Source organism: Sapajus apella, unplaced genomic scaffold (assembly GCF_009761245.1).
Source record: "Sapajus apella isolate SASKATOON/1434 unplaced genomic scaffold, GSC_monkey_1.0 scaffold8, whole genome shotgun sequence".
Taxonomy (NCBI): Eukaryota; Metazoa; Chordata; class Mammalia; order Primates; family Cebidae; genus Sapajus; species Sapajus apella.
In genome coordinates this window covers 13,219,619-13,242,656 of record NW_022436948.1, presented here as the reverse complement: position 1 = coordinate 13,242,656, position 23,038 = coordinate 13,219,619, and the positions used below count along the sequence as shown (strand labels likewise).

General features: G+C 47.4%; 1 protein-coding gene across 15 annotated transcripts in view; it reads left to right on the top strand.

Moving 5' to 3' along the window:
• Positions 1 to 11,493, top strand: part of EVA1C (eva-1 homolog C) — a 107,845-nt gene extending 96,352 nt beyond the window's left edge. For all 15 annotated transcript variants that reach the window (XM_032277026.1, XM_032277036.1, XM_032277027.1 and 12 more), the window contains one exon: positions 10,921 to 11,493. In XM_032277026.1, the coding sequence (XP_032132917.1) occupies positions 10,921 to 11,297 (377 nt within the window). In that variant the 3' untranslated portion in view covers positions 11,298 to 11,493. The remainder of the gene's footprint in view (positions 1 to 10,920) is intronic.
• Positions 11,494 to 23,038: the final 11,545 nt, after the last annotated feature.

Genomic DNA, 23,038 nt, shown 5'->3' with positions numbered 1-23,038 from the left:
AAGAGATGCAGAGTTTAGCCTTGGGGTCCCCTGCTGTTCTATTGTCCTCCCACATCAGGATTCCTCCTGTGTGTGTGTTGTGTGGTTGTTGGTTTATTCTGTGGGTCCTCTCTTTTCTAACCACCTTCTCATTTCCATGTCTTGCTTCTCCTGATCATGGTCAATGTTAAGAACTGTAAGAATTTTTATTGTCAGAAATAGCCCCATATTTACAAAGTCCCTGGAGAGCTTCTTGGAGAAAAGCCATCATGAAAATCCTCCAGAAAATAGCGATCAAAGGGGAATGAGACTGACATTATACTCAGTGAGCTGTGGCCATGCTGTGTGCTTTACCCCAACTGCCTTGTCAGTTCCCCTCAACAACCGCCTTAGCCACCCCAGCTGCCATAACAAAGTACCCGAGATTGGATGGCTTATAGAGCAGACATTGATTTTCTCACTGTTCTGGAGGCCAGAAGTCCATGATCAAAGTATCCACCCATCACTTTCTGGTGAGGGCTCTCTTCCTAGCTTGCAGACAGCAGCCTTCTTGCTCTGTCCTCACATGGCAGAGAGGGACAGGCAGAGAGGGACAGACAGAGAGACAGAGACAGAGACATCTCTTCTTTTTATAAAACCACCAATCCTATCAGATTAGGACTCTACCCTTAGGACCTTCTATAACCTTAACTCCTAATGAATGAATTGGGGGGAACACCATTCAGTCCATAGCAAAAACCCTGAGAGAGGGAACTCTGGTCCCCTGTTCTGCACTTGGAGCTGATGGCCAGAGGAGTTGAGCCATTTACCTGAGGACACCATGGACAGTGGCAGGACCAGGATTCAGGCTCAGTTAATACAAGGCTTGAATTCCAGCTACTCTGAATTTTGAGGGCTGAAACCACCACCACCCCCCCACACACACTGATCCTGAGTTGTCTAAATTAGCTTCCCTCCATCCCTTTCTATCCTTTTATGTGATTGTCATTTCCAGAAACCACAGGATAGAGTTAATTGTTTAGGGCCGGTATCTCCTGCTAGAGTCTCAGCTCCATAGAGGCAGGTGTTTGTCATCTTAGTTTGTGTCATGTCCCTGTATCTAGCATGCAGTGCTAGTACAGAACAGGTGCACGGTCAGTAGTTAAGGAACAATTGAATGATGACTACTGATCTGGGCTTATGAGCTTTTTCCTGTGCCTTATTGTCATCTAGCATTTGTTATTTATAAGATGTCAAATTTTTTTAAATGTAAGGATTTTATGAACTGTTATTTGGTTTTATTGAGGGGTGTTTTGGGATATTTATCTCAGCAAGCCATGACCACGCCGCCATATGATGTCCAAGAGAAGGAGTCTCCAAATGCACTATGTTGGATGTTAGCTAAATGAAATCACCACAAGAAGCTCGTGACTCAGATCACAGAGGCTTACAAGGTCCCAGATGGAATGGCGCCTCTGGACTTGCCTGCGGGTTTTCTTGGCATGTCTGTGTTGCTGTCTGGGCGGCCACCCTGGATGTGGGTAGCACACATCACATGCTCAGGGGTCCGTGCAGGCCAGTGTGCCACAGAGATGCATGTAGACATCAGGTTGGGCCATTTCGACCTAAACAGGCAGTGGCAACCTGCCAGTGTCACACACTGCTGAGCTCCATCCTTGCTGCTGCTGGAGAGAGGTACCCAGACAACATTCAGTCACATCCCCGGCCCCACCATGCACATGTGACCCACGGGCTGAGCTGGGGTCTCTAGACAGCCCCGAAGCAGGAGCAGCTGGGAGCCAAGAGTGTGAGCAGGGCAGTTTCCAGCCCAAACCATCCAAATAGGTGGCAGATGGAGTGACTCCAAAAGCACATCTCCCAGGTCAGGCTGCAAGTAGCTTTGACACAGTAGTGCAGTCCAGTGTACATGGGGACAACAAGAGAAACAGAAATCAAGACACTTGTCCCCTGATATTGAAGCACAGAGGTTGGCAGGAGGGACAGGAGGATGTCCAAGGGTCCCTGGTGAACAGTGTCTTGTGGAGCCATTTGAATGATCTGTGAGATGGTTTTCCCAACATTGAAAAAGCTTCTTAGGCTTGTTTGAATTCACTGTTGTGCCAATAACGAAAACTTACTCCCTGAATTCATTCTAGAATCAAGATCATGAGTCTGAGGAAGCTCATGGAAAAAACTGGAAATTAGAGAAATGGAAAAGGAGAAGTGGTGTGCGTGTGCATGTGTGCATGTGTGTGTGCATATGTGTGCGTGCATGTGTGAATGTGTGCATGTGTGTGTGCATGTGTATGCATGTGTATGTGCGTGCATGTGTGAATGTGTGTGCATGTGTGCAGGTGCATGTGTGCCTATGTGTGTGTGCATGTGTGGCATGCCTGTATGTGTGTGCATGCACATGTGTGTGTGCATCTGTGTGTGTGCATGTGTCTGTGCACGTATGTCTGCATCTGTATGTGTGTGTGCATGTGTGCGTGTACATGTGTATCTGTGTGCATATGTATGTATCTGTATATATGTGTGTGCACATGTGTGGTCGGTGCATTTGTGTGTGTGCATGTGTGTGTGTGTGTGTGTGTCTGTGTGTGTTGGCAGTTCTTAACAAAACAGTTTACTAGCTGGCTCAGCGTGAGCCATTGTCCCCTGGCAGATTGTATGCAAGGAGACTTATTTATTTAGACAGTCTTGCATGAGAATATGACCTCTCCCATTTCACCTAATTACTGTTTCATTGACATCTGTCTTTGGATGTTTACCTCATATGTGCCTGCAGGCATGCCTTTTGTGGCCTAATATTTCTATTGCTGTCCCTACCCCCTTGGGACAGTGAGGGATGTGTCATCAGCCTCTGGCAGGCCCTGCTGTGGACTTTGGGGTGCGGAGGTAAGGAAGCCGGGCAGAAGGGACAGGCTTGCAGGGTGGGATGTCCTGCGTTGGGAGGCATCATGGCTCCATAAGGGAGGAACTCTAGGGCGTCAGACAAGCTCATATTGAAGCACAACAACACACTCCAGAGTCAGAGCTTCGTGATTCCCCCACCTGGGAAGACCATTAGAAATCAGCATCACCTTGTCACGGAGATGTGGATTCGGATGTGCTCTCATGGTCTCCAATCTCTGGTTCCAGAACAAGGTTTCTGTCACACCCCTAAGTGCTGTCAGACCAGCACTCGGTATGCCTTGTGATTTCTTCTGGACAAGCCTCAGGCCCTGACTGCTGCCTCGATCCTCTCAACAGCAACAGGGCCCCAGCAGGGGGAACCCTTGCTGTGGCCTCTTATCTGGACATGAACGAGTTTGAGCTGGAGCACGTGTTGGCCCCAAGTCAGGATCTAAGGGTGGAAAGGGGCCTTAGAGGCCATAGGCTCCCCTTTGGAGGTTCCCAAGGGCATACAGCAGCTGCTAAAATTAAAGTCATTCACTCCAGCCTGGGATGAACCAAGGCTAGATTTAGAACAACACCAGCAATAAAACAGTGTGAAGATTCTGTTCAAACACAAGGAGAACGTTTTTGTTTTTCCAGAATACAGAATAGGAAAAGGAGACACGGAAGCGTAAAGTAGTCCAGGCGATTCTAGAGAACAGTCGGCATGGCCTTAGTGTAGAGCCTGTGGGGTCCCAGCCAAGTGGTGGCTTTGCACAAGTGACTTGGCTGTACAACAAGAGGGGTTGGTTGAACAAGCTTATCACTAAGGTTCCAGCTGACCAACATATGGTGAGTTTGTAACTTCAAACTAGTTGATTCAGATGACTAGGGAGTCTTGTTCCATGGGCTTGCCAAGCACTGCCCATGTCCATCTCTGGTTGCTGGATCTCAGCAGAGTTGATGCGGATGCGCCCTAAAGCGCGCTCACTCAGCAGGAGGCATGCCTGGGCCACGAGGCACCTAGAGTCTTAAGAGAGAGAAGCTCTCCTGGCAGGAGAACCCAGACGCCCACCTCCCAGGAGAAGAGGAGAGGAAGAAAAGGGAACTGGTTTCATGGAGCCTCATCCCACGGCGCCAAGCCTAGTGCTTAAATCCATGATCCCCTCCTTTTTTGCACTCAGCAAATATTTTCATAAGGCCCACTCTGTGCCGGAGATGGGACTAGGCACTAGCGATTTGGGAAAGAACAAGATGGTTCCAGCCCCTGCCCTCAGGGAGCTTGCATTCTAAGTGGAGAGAAAGAATGGCGCCCACTCAGCAAGTGAGCAACGATTGTAAGCTGGGCTGTGAAGAAGACATTCAAGATATTCTGAGACTAAATGACAGGGGACCTGGCTAGGCTAAGGCAGGGGGAAGTATCTAGTAGTGCTGGATGAAGAGGGAGGAAGGAACTTGCCAGGCTAATAGCACAGCACATGCAGAAACACCAGGGTGCGCAGGCATCCGGTGGGACAGGTGTGAGGAATGGGAGGCCAGGGTGGGGGAGCAGAGAGGAAGGGAAGGTCTCGGGAGTTGAACTTGGGGAGGGTGACAAGGGCCGGGTCATAGCCAGCTTCCTAGGCTGTGGTCAGGACTTGACTTTTGTTGGTGCAAAAGTAATTGCTATTCCTGCCATTTCTTTTGTGATTTTGTTTTGTTTTGTTTTGTTGTTTGGAGACAGAGTCTCTCTCAGTCACCCAGGCTGGAGTGCAGTGGCGTGATCTTGGCTTACTGCAACCTCCACCTCCCAGATTCAAGTCGTTCTCCTGCCCCAGCCTCCCAAGTAGCTGGGACTAAAGGCATGCGCCACCGTGCCCAGCTAATTTTTTTTTTTTTTTTGAGACAGAGTTTTGTTCTTGTTGTCCAGGCTGGAGTGCGACGGTGCGGCCTCAGCTCACCACAGCCTCCACCAGGTTCAAGCGATTGTCTTGCCTCAGCCTCCCAAGTAGCTGGGACTGCAGGTGCCTGCCACCACACCCAGCTAATTTTAATTTTTGTATTTTTAGTAGAGATGGGGTTTCACTGTGTTGGCCAGGCTGGTCTCAAACTCCTGACCTCAAGTGATCCACCCACCTCAGCCTCCCAAAGTGCTGAAATTATAGGTGTGAGCCACTGTGCCCGGCCGATTTCTGTCATTACTTTTAATGGTGGAAACCACAATTATTTTTGTACCAACCTAATAGCTTAGGAGGGGGAAGAGTCCATCTATAAGTTTTAAGTCAGGCAGTGATGTGACCCAGCTTGTGTTTCTTAAAGCTTATGGGGGCCAGGCAGGGAAGATGGTTTATGTATGGGCTGTGGTTGCTTTTGCACAACAGCAGAGTTGTGACATTTGAAACAGAGACCATATGGCCAGAAAACCTGAAATAGTTACTATCTGCTCACTCACTAGAAAGGAGGGGCAAGAGAGGAGGATGGGGACCAAGTGCCTGCAGGGAAGATGCAGTAGAAGAGTGTTTCACCCCTGTTTAATTTCACAAGGTCAAAGACAGCTCAATGAAAGTGAAAGTACAAAGCAGTTACCAGGAGATATTCACACCAGATTCGATGGCTCACCCCTGTAATCCCAACACTTGGGGAGGCCAAGGCAGGAGGATCACTTTCAGCCAGAAGTTTAAGACCAGCCTGGGCCACAAAGTCAGACCTCATCTGTACAAAATAAAAAAAATAATAATATATATATATAATAAAAACTTAGCTGGGCATGGTGTTACAGGCCTGTAGTCTCAGCTACTCAAGAGGCTGAGGCAAGAGGATTGTTTGAGCCCAGGAATTCAAGGCTGGTTATGATTGTGCCACTGTACTCCAGCCTGGATGACAAACAGAGACTCTGTAGATAATAGATAGATAGATAGATAGATAGATAGATAGATAGATAGATACGGAGTGTATGTGTGTATATATATATTCATAGTATATTTGCTGTCAAAGGATTATCATCAGGAGTCTATAGAAAATATACACATCCTTTGGCCAGGCGAGGTGACTCATGCCCATAATCCTAGCCCTTTGGGAAGCCGAGGCAGGTGGCTTGCCTGAGGTCAGGAATTTGAGACCAGCCTGACCAACATGGCAAACCACATCTCTACTTTTTGTAAAAATACAAAAATTAGCCAAGTATGGTGGCAGGTGCCTGTAATCCCAGCTACTTGGGAGGCTGAGGCAGAAGAATCATTTGAACCTGGTGTGGGGGGCAGAGGTTGCAGTGAACCCAGATTGTGCCACTTCACTCCAGCCTCGGTGACAGAGCAAAACTTCGTCTCAAAAAAAGAAAGAAAAAAGAAAATATGCACATCCTTTATATGTGAGAGGAAAAGCACAGGCAACTCAGAAAAACAATGGGTACGTGTCATGAGCCAGCATTTGGAGAAGAGGAAATACACAAGCATGTGAAGATGGCTACAGACCAGGGGAACGCAAATCAAGACCATCGTGTGGTGCAATTCCATACCCATGTGATTGGAAAACATGTGAAAGTCTGTGTGAGCCAAGTGCTGGAGAAGATGAGGACTGACGATTTCTCACACATTGCAGCCACTTTGAATACTGTGTTGGCAGTAGTTCTGAAAATTGAAACTCACATGCCCTAAACCCATCAATTACCTCCTAGGGTAGTACCCGAGAGAAACGCTTGCAGGTGTTGACCAGGGACATTTACAAGAATGCTCATGATCATCCACAAAAGCAGAAGCCTGGCAACAGTGGGAGAGCGGGTAAAGAGACAGTTCCCAGCCCATCAGCAGGAGAGTGGGTGAATAAACTACATTATAGTCAAGATAATGGAACATTATACAGTGATATGATATTGAGTTTAAAAAAAAAAAAAGAACACCAAATCTCTAACACTACCTATAACATTATACCCTTTAAATAAAATTTTAGGATCACATGAAGATGGAAAACAAAAACTATATAAAAAAGGAAGCAGGGAAGTAAGAAGCATGGAATTCAGGTGGTAGTCACCTTGATGGGGGCCAGGGGGTGGGGAAGCGCAGGTTAGACACAGGTGTGGTCAAGGCCTCACTCCTATATGGGTGCTCATTCATAGCACTGATGCTAATTACAGTACTTTTTTTTTTTTTGAGATGAAGTCTCACTCTGTGTCACCCAGGTTGGAGTGCAGTGGTGCAATCTGGGCTCACTGCAACCTCTGCCTCCCAGGTTCAAGCAATTCTCCTTCCTTAGCCTCCTGAGTAGCTGGGATTACAGCCACCTGCCACCAAGCCCAGCTAATTTTTGTATTTTTAGTAGAGACAGGGTTTTACCATGTTGGCCAGGCTGGTCTAGAGCTCCTGACCTCATGATTGGCCTGCCTTGGCCTCCCGAAGTGCTGGGATTACAGGCATGAGCCACTGCACCCAGCTAATTACAGCATTAAAAAGTAATTCATTAAATAGACAAAGTAGGATTATGTATTGACCAATGAAGAGAATGTCTCATGTCCTAAGCATCACAGGTAATTTAATTCAGTCCACCTAGAATCCTCCAAATATGAAAGAAGAGGTACAGTAAGGAGTCCCTAGTTACCCGCTGTGGCACCCGACTCCCTTCTTGGAAGCTGAGACGTCCCCATTCCACTTCCTTCACTTGCAGCTCAAGTCACTCGTGGAACTAACTGCTGGAATTGGTTACTCTGTGGTAACAGAGCCAGTTCCTGCCCTGAGACCTGGACCCTCCATGACACCGCCACTGGGTGAGGAGGAGAGGGGGCTGTGGATGACCATCGCACCTCAGAGGCTTGAGCTGGATGGCCCTGGCCTGACCACAGGTGGCTGGAAAAGATGATAAGTAGATGGGATTCCATTTCCTCACACACGGCACTCCTTGAAGTTGGCGGCATCACTGCCAGTGGGGCTCAAAGTTTATGTTTCCCAAGACAGAGAGGTTGAGTCGTAGCCCACCTTGAAAGCCCAACAGCACCACGGGAGAGGCTTTCAAGAGGACAGTGGCTCAGAGATTTTGGGGGAGAGGAGGGCTGCAGGAGGGGGGAATAAGAGGGGAATTCAAGGGAGAGGAAGATGAAAGTGAAGTCAGGAGAGAGGAGACCGATCTGCAGGGGGAGAAGGAGAGGAGATTTGCCCCACTGGGTCAGCGCCTCGGGTCTTGGCATCATTTTGTGCATTACTGTTTAACGACTGTTCCAAGTGCCAGCGTCTCCAAATTCCCATTCTGCTACGATCCCCAGAAATGAACAGAGCCCCACATCTCTCACAAAGGATCCATGTCTATATTTGACAAAAATCTTCTAAATATCTCGACCCTTAGGAAAAATATATTGTTATTAATAGCACTACAAACATGACTTGCCACCCCTCCCCCAGCCAAAATAAATTTTGTATTAAGACATCTATGTCTGCCGGACACAGTGGCTCATGCCTGTAATCCCAGCACTTTGGGAAGCCAAGGCGGGTGGATTACCTGAGGTCAGGAGTTCGAGACCAGCCTGGCCAACATGGTGAAACCTTGTCTCTACTAAAAATACAAAACTAGCAGGGCATGGTGGCATGCGCCTGTAATCCCAGTTACTCAGGAGGCTGAGGCAGGAGAATTGCTTGAACCTGGGAGGTGGAGGTTGCAGTGAGCCGAGATTGTGCCACTGCACTCCAGCCTGGAGGACAGAGCGAGACTCCATCTCAAAAAAAAAAAGAAAAAAGAAAAAAGACATCTACGTCTGAAAGAGAGGGATGAGTTATGCTAACAGAGGCAACAGCAAGAAGAACCACATAATTGAGTCCACTAATTACACCAGTGACTTGAGCTGCAAGTGACGGAAGCCGAATGGGGATGTTTCAGGTTTCAAGAAGATAAGCTGTCCCGGCTCCACCCCTCTGATCAGATCACAGAGGCTGCATCCCTCGACTGTGCATGAAACTTGACAGCCCTTGAGTTTAGAAGCTCCAATTCTGGAGCACTGGGGAAGGACAGAAGTCGTGAAGACAGCAGTTTTCCTTTTTCACTTAGAATCACAGGGGAGAAAGTTGCCTGGAGGAGGACCTGTTCAGTTGAGACGTGCTGAGAAAATGCCAGGGGTACCTACTGCACGCCCCAACACCCCACAAGGAGCCCACTGTTCAAGTCCTGAGTTCCCGGACTGACTCTACTTGAAGAGGCCAACTGACCCCAGTCACAGACTTCCCCTAGGTGGGGCTCAGCTTGAACATCTACACCAGGATCAGCAAACTGGCCTGTGGGTCAAATCTATAAATAAAGCTTTATTGGTACACAACCATGCTTTGTGGTTGCTATGCGGTTGTTTTTGCACTGCAACAGCAGAGTTGAATATTTGCAACAGAGACTGTATGGTTCATAAAACGTAAAATACTTACTATCTGGCTACTTACTGGAAAAGTTTCTCAACTCCTGATTCGTATTATGAAGGACTTAACTGGATCACTATTTCTCAGAATGGGGGTCATAACACCCGGAGGGTTACACAACCATAAGTGGGGATAGTGACAGTAACAAAGCAAAGTAGCCCTTTCCATATAGAGGTAATGCAGAGGCAAACATACGTAAAGGTTTAGACCGAGACACATAGCACATATTAGCATTATTTTTGTTTCTATGATTTTTGTCTCTAAGTAACTTTACCAACGTGATTTCATTTCTATTATTCCATGGAGAATCCATTTGGATGCAGGAAAAATTCCCAGAACTTCGTATTATATTTATATTTATGTCACTGTTATATTTTGTTGTATTGCAATAAAATATTGACATTTTTTATTTTATTTTAGTATTTTTTTGTTTTCGTTTTCCTTTTTCTTTTCTTTCTTTTTATTTGTTTGTTTGTTTGTTTGTTTGTTTGTGAGGCAGGGTCTCATGCTGCTCCCCGGGCTGGAGTACAGTGACGCAATCTTGATTTCGCAGGCTCAAGCGGTCATCCTACCTCAGCTTCCCTAGTAGCTGAGACTATAAGCATGCACCACTATGCCCAGCTACACTTTGTTTATGTTTTTGGTTTTTTTGTAAACATGTTGCCCAAGCTGATCTTGAACCCCTGAGCTCAAGCGATCCACCCACCTTGCCCTCCCAAAATGTCGGGATTACCGGTGTGAGCCACCACACTCAGCATATTTTTGTATTTTATATTACAGTTGGCCTTCTGTGTCTATGGTTTTCACATCTGTGGATTCAACCAACGCAGATCGAAAGTATCTTTTTTAACTGGATAGTTGCATCTATATCAAACGTGTACAGACATTTTTTCCTGTCATTATTCCCAAAACAATAGATTATAACAACTACTTACATAGCATTTCCATTGCATTCGCTATTATAAATAATACAGAAGTGATTTAAGGAATAGGGGAGAGTGTGCTTATGTTGTATGCAAATTCTATGCCATTTCATATAAGTGACTCAAGCGTCCGCGAATTTTGGTATCCTGGGAGTGTGGGGGAGGGGTCCTGGAACCAGTACGCCACAGATACTAAGGGGTAACTGTACATTTATATTTACTTTTTAAGCTGAGAAAGAACAGAATTCAGTTTTGCTAACATCTATTTTATTATTACTTAGGTTCACATATATACTTCATACATAAATTAATTCTTCATGATCTACTTCTACTACTACTAACAATAGCAACACTTTATTGAGCATTTACTATGTGTCAGTGAGTATTTTGAGAGCTTTATAGGAATTCACTCATTTCACCGTAACAACTCAGTGATGAAAGATACTATAAGCCCTGGTTTACAGATGAGGAAACTAAGGCACAGAAAGGTTACGAAACTTGCCCAAAGTCACACAGCTAGTTAGTGGCAGATCTGAGTATGAACTCAGACGAGTCTGGCTCCGGAGCCCCTCTGCTGTGTGTTTTTCTCCTACACATGTATATATTGACTCCATATGCTCAAAAGCTTTTTGAAAAAAAGTCCATGGGGATATATGATCCTTGTGGTGTGGACAGTTTCAAAGACGCTGGACTGGCATTCTTCATTAGCCCCCTGCTTGGGCAGACGTCTGGTTTCTGTGGGCATGGCACTGGTTAGTCTGCCGGCTCCTCCCAGCTCCTGACATGTTCTCTTCCTCCCGCAGCCCACCCCGAGAGAGCTGCCCTGCTGTTTGTGTCCAGCGTCTGCATCGGCCTGGCCCTCACATTGTGTGCCTTGGTCGTCAGAGAGTCCTGTGCCAAGGATGTCCACAAGTTGCAGCTGGGGAGGGAGCAGCTGGTGCCAGGAAGTGACAGGGCTGAGGAGGACAGCGAGGACGAAGAAGAGGAGGAGGACTCTTCTGACTCTGACTTCCCAGGGGAACTGTCGGGGTTCCACAGGACTTCATATCCTGTCTACAGTTCCATAGAAGCTGCAGAGCTCGCAGAAAGGATTGAGCGCAGGGAGCAAATCATCCAGGAAATATGTATGAACAGTGGTTTGGACACCTCACTCCCCAGAAACATGGGCCAGTTCTACTGAAAACCACATGCGTCTTGAGGTGATCGCACTTTCTGAAGAAGGAAGGATCCCAAATGCCCCCCAGTTCTGGTTCACCTGTACCTTCTATGAAGGAGAATTTGTCAGCTCATCCAACACTCGTGAGGCCAGGAAGCTATTAAAGGGACGTTTCAAGCTGTTTCCAGCACATTCCAAAATAAATGAGGAGGGAAGAGTCTTTGTTTTCTGTATTTATTTGAATTTGTGTCGATACATTCACAAGTCTATACTTAATAAGAATTTACATTTTTTGAGTGCTTATAATGTCAGGTACTATTCTAGCTTCTTTTCGTGTCCTGAGTCATTCAGTCTTCACAATGTCATGAGATGGTCCTATTACCCCCGTTTTACGGATAAGTAAACAGATTTATATATACCTGTAAAATAGTTATACAGATACTCAGCAAGCGTGAGCTCATGAGTGATTTTAACCACTGACTTTGTTTAGACCAAGGGTTAGCAAACTTAAAAAAGGCAAGATGACAGGCCAGGCACAGTGGCTCACGCCTGTAATCCCAGCACTTTAAAGAGGCCAGGGCAGGCAGATCACTTGAGATCAGGAGTTTGAGATCAATCAGCCTGGCCAACGTGGTGAAACCCCATCTCTACCAAAAAAATAAATAAAAAATTAGCCTGGTGTATTGGCACATGCCTGTAATTCCAACTACTCAGTAGGCTGAGGCAGGAGAATCGCTTGAACCTGAGAGGCAGAGGTTGCAGTGAGCCAAGATCATGCCACTGCACTCTAGCCTGGGCGATAGAGTGAGAGACATTGTCTAAAAAAAAAGGCAAGATTATAAATATTTTAGTCATTTGTGGGTCAAATCCTCTCTGCCACAATTACTCAATTCTCCATTGCAGCTCAAAAGCACCCACAGATAATACATAATGAATGAACTTGGCTGTATTCCAATAAAACGTTCTTTTTGGACACTGAAATTTAAGTTTCATTTTATTTTCACGTTACAGATTCTCTTTTTTTCAAACCAACCATTTAAAAACATAAAAGCTGGAGGCCAGGAGTTTGAGACTAGCCTGGGCAACATAATATGACCCTACCTCTATTTAATTTTTTAAAATAATGTAAATAAAAGTAAATGAAAATGTAAAAACCATTCTTAACTGAAAGGCTGTACAAAAACAGACAGCAGGATGGATCTGGCCTGTAACCTATTTTTATAAACAAAGTATGGTTGGCAAAGCCTAAAATATTTACTTTCTTGCCCTCTATAGAAAAAAGGTTGCTGGCTCCTGGCTTAGAGTTTAAAACGGCAGAGCTCCTGGTGGTAAAAGCCATCAACCAGGGTACCTAACAATGCAGTGGGCCAGGGTCAAGTGGAGCTGGCTCCAAAATCTCCCCAAAAACTGGGTCCCAGCCAGGCGTGGTGGCTTACGCCTGTAATCCCAGCATTTTGGGAGGCCAAGGCAGGTGGATCATGAGGTCAGGAGTTCGAGACCAGCCTAACATAGTGAAACCCCATCTCTACTAAAAATATAAAAATTAGCCATGTGTGGTGGTGGGCGCCTGTAGTCCCAGCTACTCAAGAGGCTGAGGCAGAAGAATCGCTTGAACCCAGGAGGCAGAGGTTGCAGTGAGCAGAGATTGTGCCACTGCCCTCCAGCCTGGAGACAGAGTGACACTCGGTCTCAAAAAACACAAACAACTGGCTCCTACCCCACTGGAGGAGGGCGGGGCGGAGGAGCAGAAGAAAGAGTTCCAAACACAGACACCAGTGGGAGAACTGATGAGTGATTTCTGCAGACGGCTCCCCCTGGTGGACAGGAGGCTAATAGCTGTGGATCAAACAAGAAAAGTTTTTTTTTCTTTTTTGTCCTAAAGGGGCTTAGAATAGAAAACTGATTGCATTTTTCATATGCCTACTACCAAAGAGCTCTCTCTGTATTTTGTTACTTTATCATCACTAACTCTGCAAACACAGGGAAACAATGGGGGGTTTCACCATGTTGGCCAGGCTGGTCTCGAACTCCTGAACTCAGATGATCCTCCTGAACTCAGGTGATCCTCCTGCCTCAGCCTCCCAAAGTGCTGGGATTACAGGCATGAGCCACTGTGCCTGCCCTGGAAAGAAATCGATTCTACATCATAGCAGAGAATGAAGTGAATTCCATTGTCCAACTGCTTCATAACGATTTTGTTCTAATAAGATAATCTTTGTCCTTTCATGTCCCTGAGTTCAGCAAGGAGCACTTTGATATTGTCCCGGCTCCCAGAGCAGCTGTCTGTCTCTATTTCCAGTTTGAAGGCAGCATCTCCCCTTTCTCCATGAACACAAATGCCATCCAGCTGATGGCTGATGACTGTCTTCTTAGGGCTGCAGATGGTCACTTTACCAGTTGAAGAAAGAGCTGTGCCCATATTTGTCTCAGTCAAATGCTTTTCTTGAATTCCACAAATAGGTCTTCCCTTATCTGAATCAGCTGCCAGCATCATGCACACTTATACACACACACACACACACACAGAGACACACACACACACCCTCCCAGGATCCCTGCAGAGGCAGCTGGTAAACAGGGTTGCCAACTCGAGGGCCAGTCTTTGGCCTGTGCAGATACAGTGAGATATTTCTTTCCATTTTCAGAGCCTCCAAGAAGAATGCCATGTTCTCCTTGTGGAAGGAGTCTGAAGGGTCCTGCTGAGATTGTGTTTGGCTGGGCACAAAGCCCAGGGGGAAATGACCAGAGCAGATTTGAATAAGAGATTGCTGACAGACTTCAGTGACTGGGTGGAAGCTCCCGGATGGGTCCTCCTAGGGTGTGCGGGCTCATGTGGCTGCCACTTCTTGCTTTTGTGCAGCAGAGACCCCATTGTTTCCGAGCTGTGAGGTCCCAGGAGTCCTGTGAAAAGAAGCCAGAATTCACAGTTGGACCTGTGACCACTTCACAGGTCCCAGGTGGGAACCCAGCTCCACCTTACCCGACCTCTGCCCACCTTCCTGGGATACACCTACATGTCTCATTCACTGTGTCATTCAGGAGTTCAAGACCAGCCTGGCCAACATGGTGAAACCCCGGCTCTACTAAAAATGCAAACCCCAAAGGCTCAGTGCACAGGTCCCTGTCCCCCTGGGAGGTTTGCATGGCCCTACCTCAGCTACTTGCTGCTAATGCTGACTTTCCATCCATGAGCTGCCTGCGGTGAAATTCTACTCTTCTGGACACACTCGAGCTTGTCCGAGGGGCTGCTGATGCTTGCAGCAGCCATGACATTTGCTGCCGCTTCAGGGAGAAACCCAGGGACCAAGCAGGTTCTGGGCAGCCTGGAAGCAGTTCCACTGCTGACGCCACAAATGGGCCCATTGCAATGTTGGTGCCCCCCTCCCAGGCACCAGCCCTCAGCTGCTGAGAGGAGTGGCTGAGAATGGCCCACACCTGTCCTCTTCTGCAGAGAATTACTCCTCCCTCCTTTCTAACAGGTGTTTCCCCGGAAAGCACTCCTTCAATCAATCTCTCGTACACGAATCTCTATCTCAGGAAACTGACTTACAGCATCCAGTGTGACAGATCTGTGGACAGGGAGCGTACCAGCTCCTGCCAAGCCGCAATGCTGGGCGGCGTCACTTACAACCTCAGTGGGTGGGAGCCAGGCCCGAAGGAATGTCAGTGACCCTCCCCACTAGCTCATGGTGTCGGGAAGTCAGCCACTCATACACCCGGCATTTGGGGAGTCTTGGAAAGAGGTGCCCACAAGATCATCCTTTCAGTCTCCCCCAGCCTTCTCCTTGAGTTCCTGGAAACCAGTCCCTGCTCCAGGAACCAAAGCCCAATGCCAGGCAGTCAGGAAATCCAAGCCAGCCTCTCCTCCATCTCCCTGGGTCTCGGTGCCACTCCCCGCATCTCCAGATGTCCAGCGGGACCTCCTGAAAAGCACCACTGCCCTGAAGCTCCACCCTACTTCCTGCCTGTCACCCTGGACCCCTGGAACACTGACATCAACCAGACTAGACATGACTCTGCTTCAGCTCTGGACTCAGGGTTTCCTCGGTCACTGTGTTACTCTTGTCTCCCAGCTTCTGCTCTGACTCAGTCCTAGCTGAGTCTTGGGGTGACTTATCTGTGCCTCAGTTTCCTCATCTGTAAAATGGGCATAATAATGGGATCTACTTCCTAGTGGTGCTTTACACATAATGACAATACATTTCAGCTTTTATCATCAATGACATCTCCCCATGAGAGGCAGCATCCAGCATCCCGTGTGGCCAAGGTCACACCATTTAGACCACACTAAGGGCACATTGCAAAATTCAAAAGCATTATAGCAATGAATCATTGAGGGAGAGGACAAGCCAGCCTCCTTCAGCCCTGCTATAGAGACGAGTTTGTGGTGGAGAAATAATTGCATCTGCAGAGCTCAGAGGAAAAGTGTCAAGGCCTGAACTGTCTTGGATTCTGCAGCCAAGTTCATTGTCAAGTATCCGGCATGCAGACTTGAGCTGTGCTCGGTTTTGGCAGGGTAGCTATAACCCGGAACTATGGTCATTTGGTTTTAAAAACCCATTGTAAGCCTGACCACCAGTGTGGAGTTGGCCAAACTCCACCCTAAGACTGGATGGTAGCCTTGGAGATTAAATCCTAAATAATCCAACAAATGCTCTGTGGACTGGAAGCTGCACTGGTCCATAGCTAAAGAGAAAGCAGGAAAGAGCCACGATAACCATCAGCCCATAAGGGAGAATGCAGGAAGCCAGCTCAGGATCCGGGACCACTGCGTCATTTTTAGGAATTTCAAATCAACCAGTCACCTCCTCTGGGTGTGGCACAGTGCCAGGCTCCCTGGAGAATGAATGAGTGTAGCTAATTGCAGATGCTGTCAGTTCCGGGCTGTGCTGTCCAGGATTGAGCCACTAGCCACATGCAGTCATTTACTTTGAAATTGAAATCAATTAATAAAATGTAAAAGTCACCTGCTCAGTTGCACTAGTCACATTTCAAGTACTCAACAGCCACATGGCCAGTGGCTACTGCCTTGGACAGTGCAGATGGCTCTATTGGACAATGCTGAGCTAGTGTATGAAGTCGGGCTTGGAGACGCCTGCTCGATTCATTGATAACATGGGACAGATATTTCCCTCCCCTCACCAACCGAGGACATCATCAAATATCAAAGTCCCAGGCACAGAAATGTGGGAACCCAGCTCTACCCTACCCGACCTCTGCCCACCTTCCTGTGCACAGACCCTGGTCCCTCGGGGGCTGCAGCCTCACCTTCGTGAGCTCTGACTCCCCACAGAGCCACGACTGCAGGAGTAGTGTCCCTTCCCTCCCCGGCCACACTCAGCCCACTGCTCCTTTTTGCTCTTCACACACAATCTGGCCGTGGTCTTGTGGCATCTGCTGTCACCGTCACTTCTTTGGGCACTGCTGCTACTGTTAGTTCCCTTCCTTTGTGCCCTGAAAAGGGTGTGACCACCTTGGAGAGCCTAAAGGGCCTCTTTTTCCTGACCCTGCTGGCACCAGCACCCCAGCAGCATTTGAGAGCAACCTCAGGCCAGACCTTTCTCCCTCATCAGGGCCCTGCCTGCCCCCTGCTCCAGGAAGAGCCCCTGGGTCCACCAGGAAGGGACTGCCCCTCCTGCCTTCCTCTTTGTCTTTCTCTTTCTCTTTCCCTTTCCCTTTGATCGCTTCGTCTCTTTGCTGAGCCCATCAGCAGATTCAGCAGACGCCCTTTCTTTATCCTTCAGGGGTTTAGCTGCACAAGACAAAGTGTAAGAATGACAGCAGGTCGGGCACAGTGGCTCTAGCCTGTAATCCCAGCACTTTCGGAAGTTGAGGCGGGCAGATCACTTGAGGTCAGGAGTTCAAGACCAGCCTGGCCAACATGGTGAAACCTCATCTCTAGTAAAAATACAAAAGTTAGCTGGACGTGCTTGCAGTCGCCTATAATCCCAGCTATTCGGGAGGCTGAGGCTGAGAGTCTGTTGAACCCAGGAGGCAGAGGTTGCAGTGAGCCGAGTTTGCGCCACTGCACTCCAGCCTGGGCCACAGAGCAAGACTCCAACTCTGAAAAAGCAAAGAATGACAAAGAATGACAGTAAATGGCCAAACCAAGTGGCCCTGGGAGCTCAGAGAAAATGATTCCACCAAATGGACTAGGGGAGGCTTCTGGATCAGAGAGAGTGCCCAGCGTGGTCCTCAGAGAACAGGCAGAATTTCCAAAGGTGAAGGAAGGTGGGGAAAGGAGCAGCTGCAGTGGGCCAGGAGGTGGGAACCGGAACAGCATGTTTGAAAACAGGGAACAGCCAGAGTGAGGGAAAATGACATGAAAAGGGTAAAGGGCACCAGGAGGATGTCTATATTTTGGGCTTTGGCACGTGCCTGTGTCCGGCTGTAAGAACATTACCGGCCAGGTGTGGTGGCTCATGCCTGTAATCCCAGCACTTTGGGAGGCCAAGGTGGGCGGATCACCTGAGGTCAGGAGTTTGAGATCAGCCTGACCAACATGGAGAAACACCCTCTCCACTAAAAATACAAAATTAGCTGGGCGTGGTGGCAGATACCTGTAATCCCAGCTACTTGGGAGGCTGAGGCAGGAGAATCGCTTGAACCCAGGAGGCAGAGGTTGTGGTGAGCCAAGATCACGCCATTGCACTCCAGCCTGGGCTACAAGAGCGAAACTCCATCTCAAAAAAATGAACAACACTACCCACTTAGGGCGACATCACTCAGCCTGCTCCTGGCCTTGGGTCCATTACCTGCTCCTAATACTCTTTTGCCTCCGGATTCTGAACAGATAAGGAACCCACAGCCAGGAGCAGGCTGGGCCTGGCCTCTAACTTTGACCTTCTGCCTCTTGGAATAATAATTGCTCCTGATTATAAGGCCGCTGATCACCATCCAGTTAATCTCAGTATCTTGGAAATGACCAAATTACAGCTGAATTCTGTTGAAGAAATTAAAATCATCACTCTTATCTGAAGAGTGATTATCCTAAGTATTCCGGTGACCGACTCGCGTGTACACTTTAAGAGGCAGTTAATATCACCAATGCAAATAGATCTCAAGGGCCTAACAAATTATTTCTGGCAGAGTTCTTTTTTGAAAAGTTTCCAATCTTTGCCCCAAGACTGCTCACTGCCTAATTGCATTTCCTTCCAGTGAGTCCAACAGAAAATCCAATTGGAAATTTATCTTCAGGTGAAAATGCCACTTCCTGCTTTTAACTGAACTGCCTGTGATATCATGAGCTCAGGCTGCAGAGACTCAGGCGGACAAAGAGAGGAAAGCTGGTCACTTCTGATTGGGAGGACGTTATTAATTCCCCACACTTTCCCTGTTCCAAACTCATGACTCCATGGATTGAGTCCTTTTAAGAAAAGAAAATAGAGTCTGTCATTTCCTATTGTTTCAGACATGAAATCCAGCCTGGGAAAGATGAAGGGAAGAGGACGGGACTCATGTTCAGATGACTAAGCACCAATCTGACCTGGAAAAGGCTCGATTAGTTTTTGAGGAAGGGAGGGAGCTCCAATTAGAGGCATGTGTAAAATAATGACCTTACCTCACTAAAAGAGAAGAAGGAAAACATTCCCAACTCACTAACAACGAGCCAGCAAGAAAGTGTGTTGCAATCTAGGAAGAATTTGTAAACCCAGTAAGTTGCCTGCCCACTCTGAGCTCCCAAACTTCCTTCCTTAGAACTTGACCTCTGATTATAAAACCCTGGGCTCTGGGAGAGAGGGGACTGTGTTGGTCAGTAGAGGGGGAATCCCATGGACAGCGAAGCCCAGCTCTGCTCCGCCCGGGTTTCTGGTAAATGAGCCTGTGTTACTCAGTTCATACACATAGACACTTCTTTTTTTTTTTTTTAGGCAGAGTCCCACTCAGTCTCTAGGCTGGAGTGCGGTGGCACGATCTCAGCTCACTGCAACCTCTGCCTCCGGGGTTCAAGTGATTCTCCTGCCTCAGCCTCCCGAGTAGCTGGGATTACAGGCACATGCCACCATGCCCAGCTAATTTTTGTATTTTTAGTAAAGATGGGGTTTCACCATGTATCCAGGATGGTCTCAATCTCTTGACCTCATAATCTGCCTGCCTCGGCCTCCTAAAGTGCCGGGATTACAGGCATGAGCCACCGTGCCTGGCCAATATAGGTAACCTTTATTGAGTGTTTACTACGGCCAGGGACTGTGCTCACCCTTACACAATCGTCCCTTGGAATCTGTGGGGATTGGTGTCAGGACCCCCAGGGATACCAAAATCTGCAGATGCTGAAGTATCTCATATTAAATGATGCAGTATTTTCATATAACCTATGTATATCCTCTCATAACTTTAAATTGTGTCCAAATTATTTAAAATATCTAATACAATGTAACTGTTATGTGCACACCAGCATAATTTTAAACTGTAGTTTTATTAGTATAATTATTTTTATTTTTTAAAAATATTTTATGATTTCCCTTTTTCTGATGACTCTGCACTAGCAATCAATCCCACTACTGGGTGTCTACCCAAGGAAAAGAAGTCATTATATGAAAAAGATACTTGTACACACGTGTTTATAGCAGCACAATTCACAACTGCAAAGACGTGGAACCCACCTAAGTGCCCATCAACCAATGAGTGGATAAAGTAGGCCGGGCACAGTGGAGACCGGGCACACTTCAGGAGACTGAGGCAGGTAGATCACCTGAGGTCAGAAGTTCGACATCAGCCTGGCCAATATGAGAAAACCCCGTCACTACTAAAAATACCAAAAAACAAAACAAAACAAAAATTAGGTGGGCATGATAGCGCACACCTGTAATCCCAGCTACTCAGATGCTGAGGCAGGAGAGTCGCCTAAACCTGGGAGGTGGAGCCTGCAGTGAGCCGAGATCCCACCACTGCACTCCAGCCTGGGCAACAAAGGGAGACTCTGCCTCAAAAAAGAAAAAGAAAAATGTGGTATATATACACCATGGAATACTACTCAGCCATAAAAAAAGAATAAAATAATGTATTTTGCAGCAACTTAGATGGAGCTGAAAGCCATTATTGCAAGTGAAGTAACTCAGGAATGAAAACCAAATATCGTATGTCCTCACTGATGAGTGGGAGGTCGGCCTGACACAGTAGCTCACACCTGAAATCCCAGCATTTTGGGAGGTCAAGGTAGGTGGATCACTTGCGCTCAGGAGTTCAAGACTAGCCTGGGCAACATGGCAAAGCTTTGTCTCTCCTAAAAATACAAAAATTAGCCAGGCATGGTGGCATGCACCTGTAGTCCCAGCTACTTTGGGGGCTGAGGTTAAAGATCACTTGAGTGCAGGAGGCAGAAGTTGCAGTGAGCTGAGATCACACCACTGTACTCCAGCCTGGGTAACAGAGCAAGATCCTGTCTTAAAAAAAAAAGTACGAGCTAAGGTACGAGGACACAGGCATGAGTGATATAAGGGACTTTGGGGACTTGTAGGGAAAGGCTGGGAGGCGTGTGAGGGATAAAAGGCTACGTAGGACACGTTGTACACACTTGGGTGACAGGTACTCTAAAATCTCAGAAATTGCTAAATTTTTTGTATTTTTAGTAGAAAGGCAGCATCCCCCTGCCTTTCTGCTGGGTTCAGCCAGTGGGGAGCCTGCCAGAAGATGGCCATCAGCTTTGAAGATGCTCTCCTTTCCTGACTTCTTATCCTGGGGCTCCTGAACTTTTTTGTTTCATTTTGTTTTGTTTTTTGGAGACAGAGTGTGACTCTGTCTCCAGGCTGGAGTGCAGTGGCACAACCTCAGCTCACTGCAACATCCAGGTCCTGGGTTCAAGTGATTCTCCTGCCTCAGCCTCCCGAGTAGCTGGGACTAAGGCACACAACACCACGCCCAGCTAATTTTTGTACTTTTAGTAAAGACCGGCTTACACCACGTTGGCCAAGATGGTCTTGATCTCTTGACCTCATGATCCGCCCACCTCGGCCTCCCAAAGTGCTGGGATTAGAGGCGTAAGCCACCACACCTGGCCAGTGACTACGCCCAGCTACATCAGCTTCCAACTGTGAGCTCTTAGCAGACTTGTTGATGCAGAGATTCCTGGAGATGGCACCAAAAAAGCCAGGAGCAGGTGGGCACTAGTTCACATACAATGCACATATAGACACGCACACACACACATGCAGAGAACATGCAGACACACACACATGCACAAACACACTCCTGTTATGGTTTGGCTGTGTCCACACCCAAATCTCACGCTGAATTCCCAAGTGTTGTGGGAGGGTCCCGGTGGGAGATAACTGAATCATGGGAGCAGGTCTTTCCTGTGCTGTTCTCCTGATAGTCAATAAGTTCTCACAAGATCCGGTGGTTTCATAAGGGGAAGTTTCTCTGCACGAGCTCTCTCTTTGCCTGCAGCCATCCATGTAAGATGTGACTTGCTCCTCCTTGTCTTCTGCCATGATTGTGAGGCCTCCCCAGCCATGTAGAACTGTAAGTCTAATAAACCTCTTTCTTTTGTAAATTACCCAGTCTCAGCTGTGTCTTTATCAGCAGGGTGAAATGGACTAATACAGTTCCTTTTTGCATTTTTGCATGACAGTTCCCTTCAATACAACAGCTACCTTTTTCTTAATATACTTTAAGTTCTGGGATACATGTGCAGAACGTGCAGGTTTGTTACATATGTGTACACATGTCATGGCGGTTTGCTACACACATCAACCATCATCTACATTAGGTATTTCTCCTAATATTATCCCTCCCCAGCCCCCCACCCCCTGCTATTCCTCCTCTACGTCCCCATCCCCTGTTCTCCTCCCTATGTCCATGTGTTCTCATTGTTCAACTCCCACTTATGAGTGAGAACATGTGGTGTTTGGTTTCCTCGTGTCAGTTTGCTGAGAATGATGGTTTCCAGCTTCATCCATGTTCCTGTAAAGGACATGAACTCATCCTTTTTTATGGATGGATATGTGCCACATTTTTTTCATCCAGTCTATCACTGATGGGCATTTGGGTTGGTTCCAAGTCTTTGCTATTGTGAATAGTGCCACAATAAACATGCATGCACACATATCTTTATAGTAGGATGATTTATACCAGTAATGGGATTTACGACAGCTACTGGAGTGCTTTGTGTCAGGGACCAGGCCAGGCACTAGGAATATTCACATGAAGAAGGCAAAGCCCAGGCCTTTCCAGCAGCTGGCGAGGCCTGTGACTGGCCACAGCTGCCTGTGTCTCGCTCTGCGGCTGATCTAACGAAGCCTTTCGTTGCCATCATCTCAGCCTTGGTCTCCATTGTCAGTTCTCTCCATCCTGAAGGTGAGAGGTGGTTCCCAGTGACTTTAGAGCTAGAGGATAGGAAACAGAGTGTTATTTCTAGAGCCCTCACAAATACCTGCATTTGGCATCGCACACCATTCATGACGTAGATGCAGCGTGAAGTCAGGTGAAAATTGGTAGGCTGGGCATGTCAGCTTACACCTGTAAATCCAGCACTTTGGGAGGCCAAGGCAGATAGATCAGTTCAGCTCAGGAGTTTGAGACCAGCCTGGGCAACATGGTGAAACCCTGTCTCAACCAAAATTACAAAAAATTAGCTGAGCGATACCACCTACTTGTGGTCCCAACTACTCAGAAGCCTGAGGTGGAAGGATTGCTTGAGCCTGGGAGGTGAAGGTTGCAGTGATCCAAGGTTGCACCACTGCATTCCAGCCTGGGTGACAGAGTGAGACAGGAAGGAAAGAAGGAAGGAAGGAAGGAAGGAAGGAAGGAAGGGAGGGAGGGAGGGA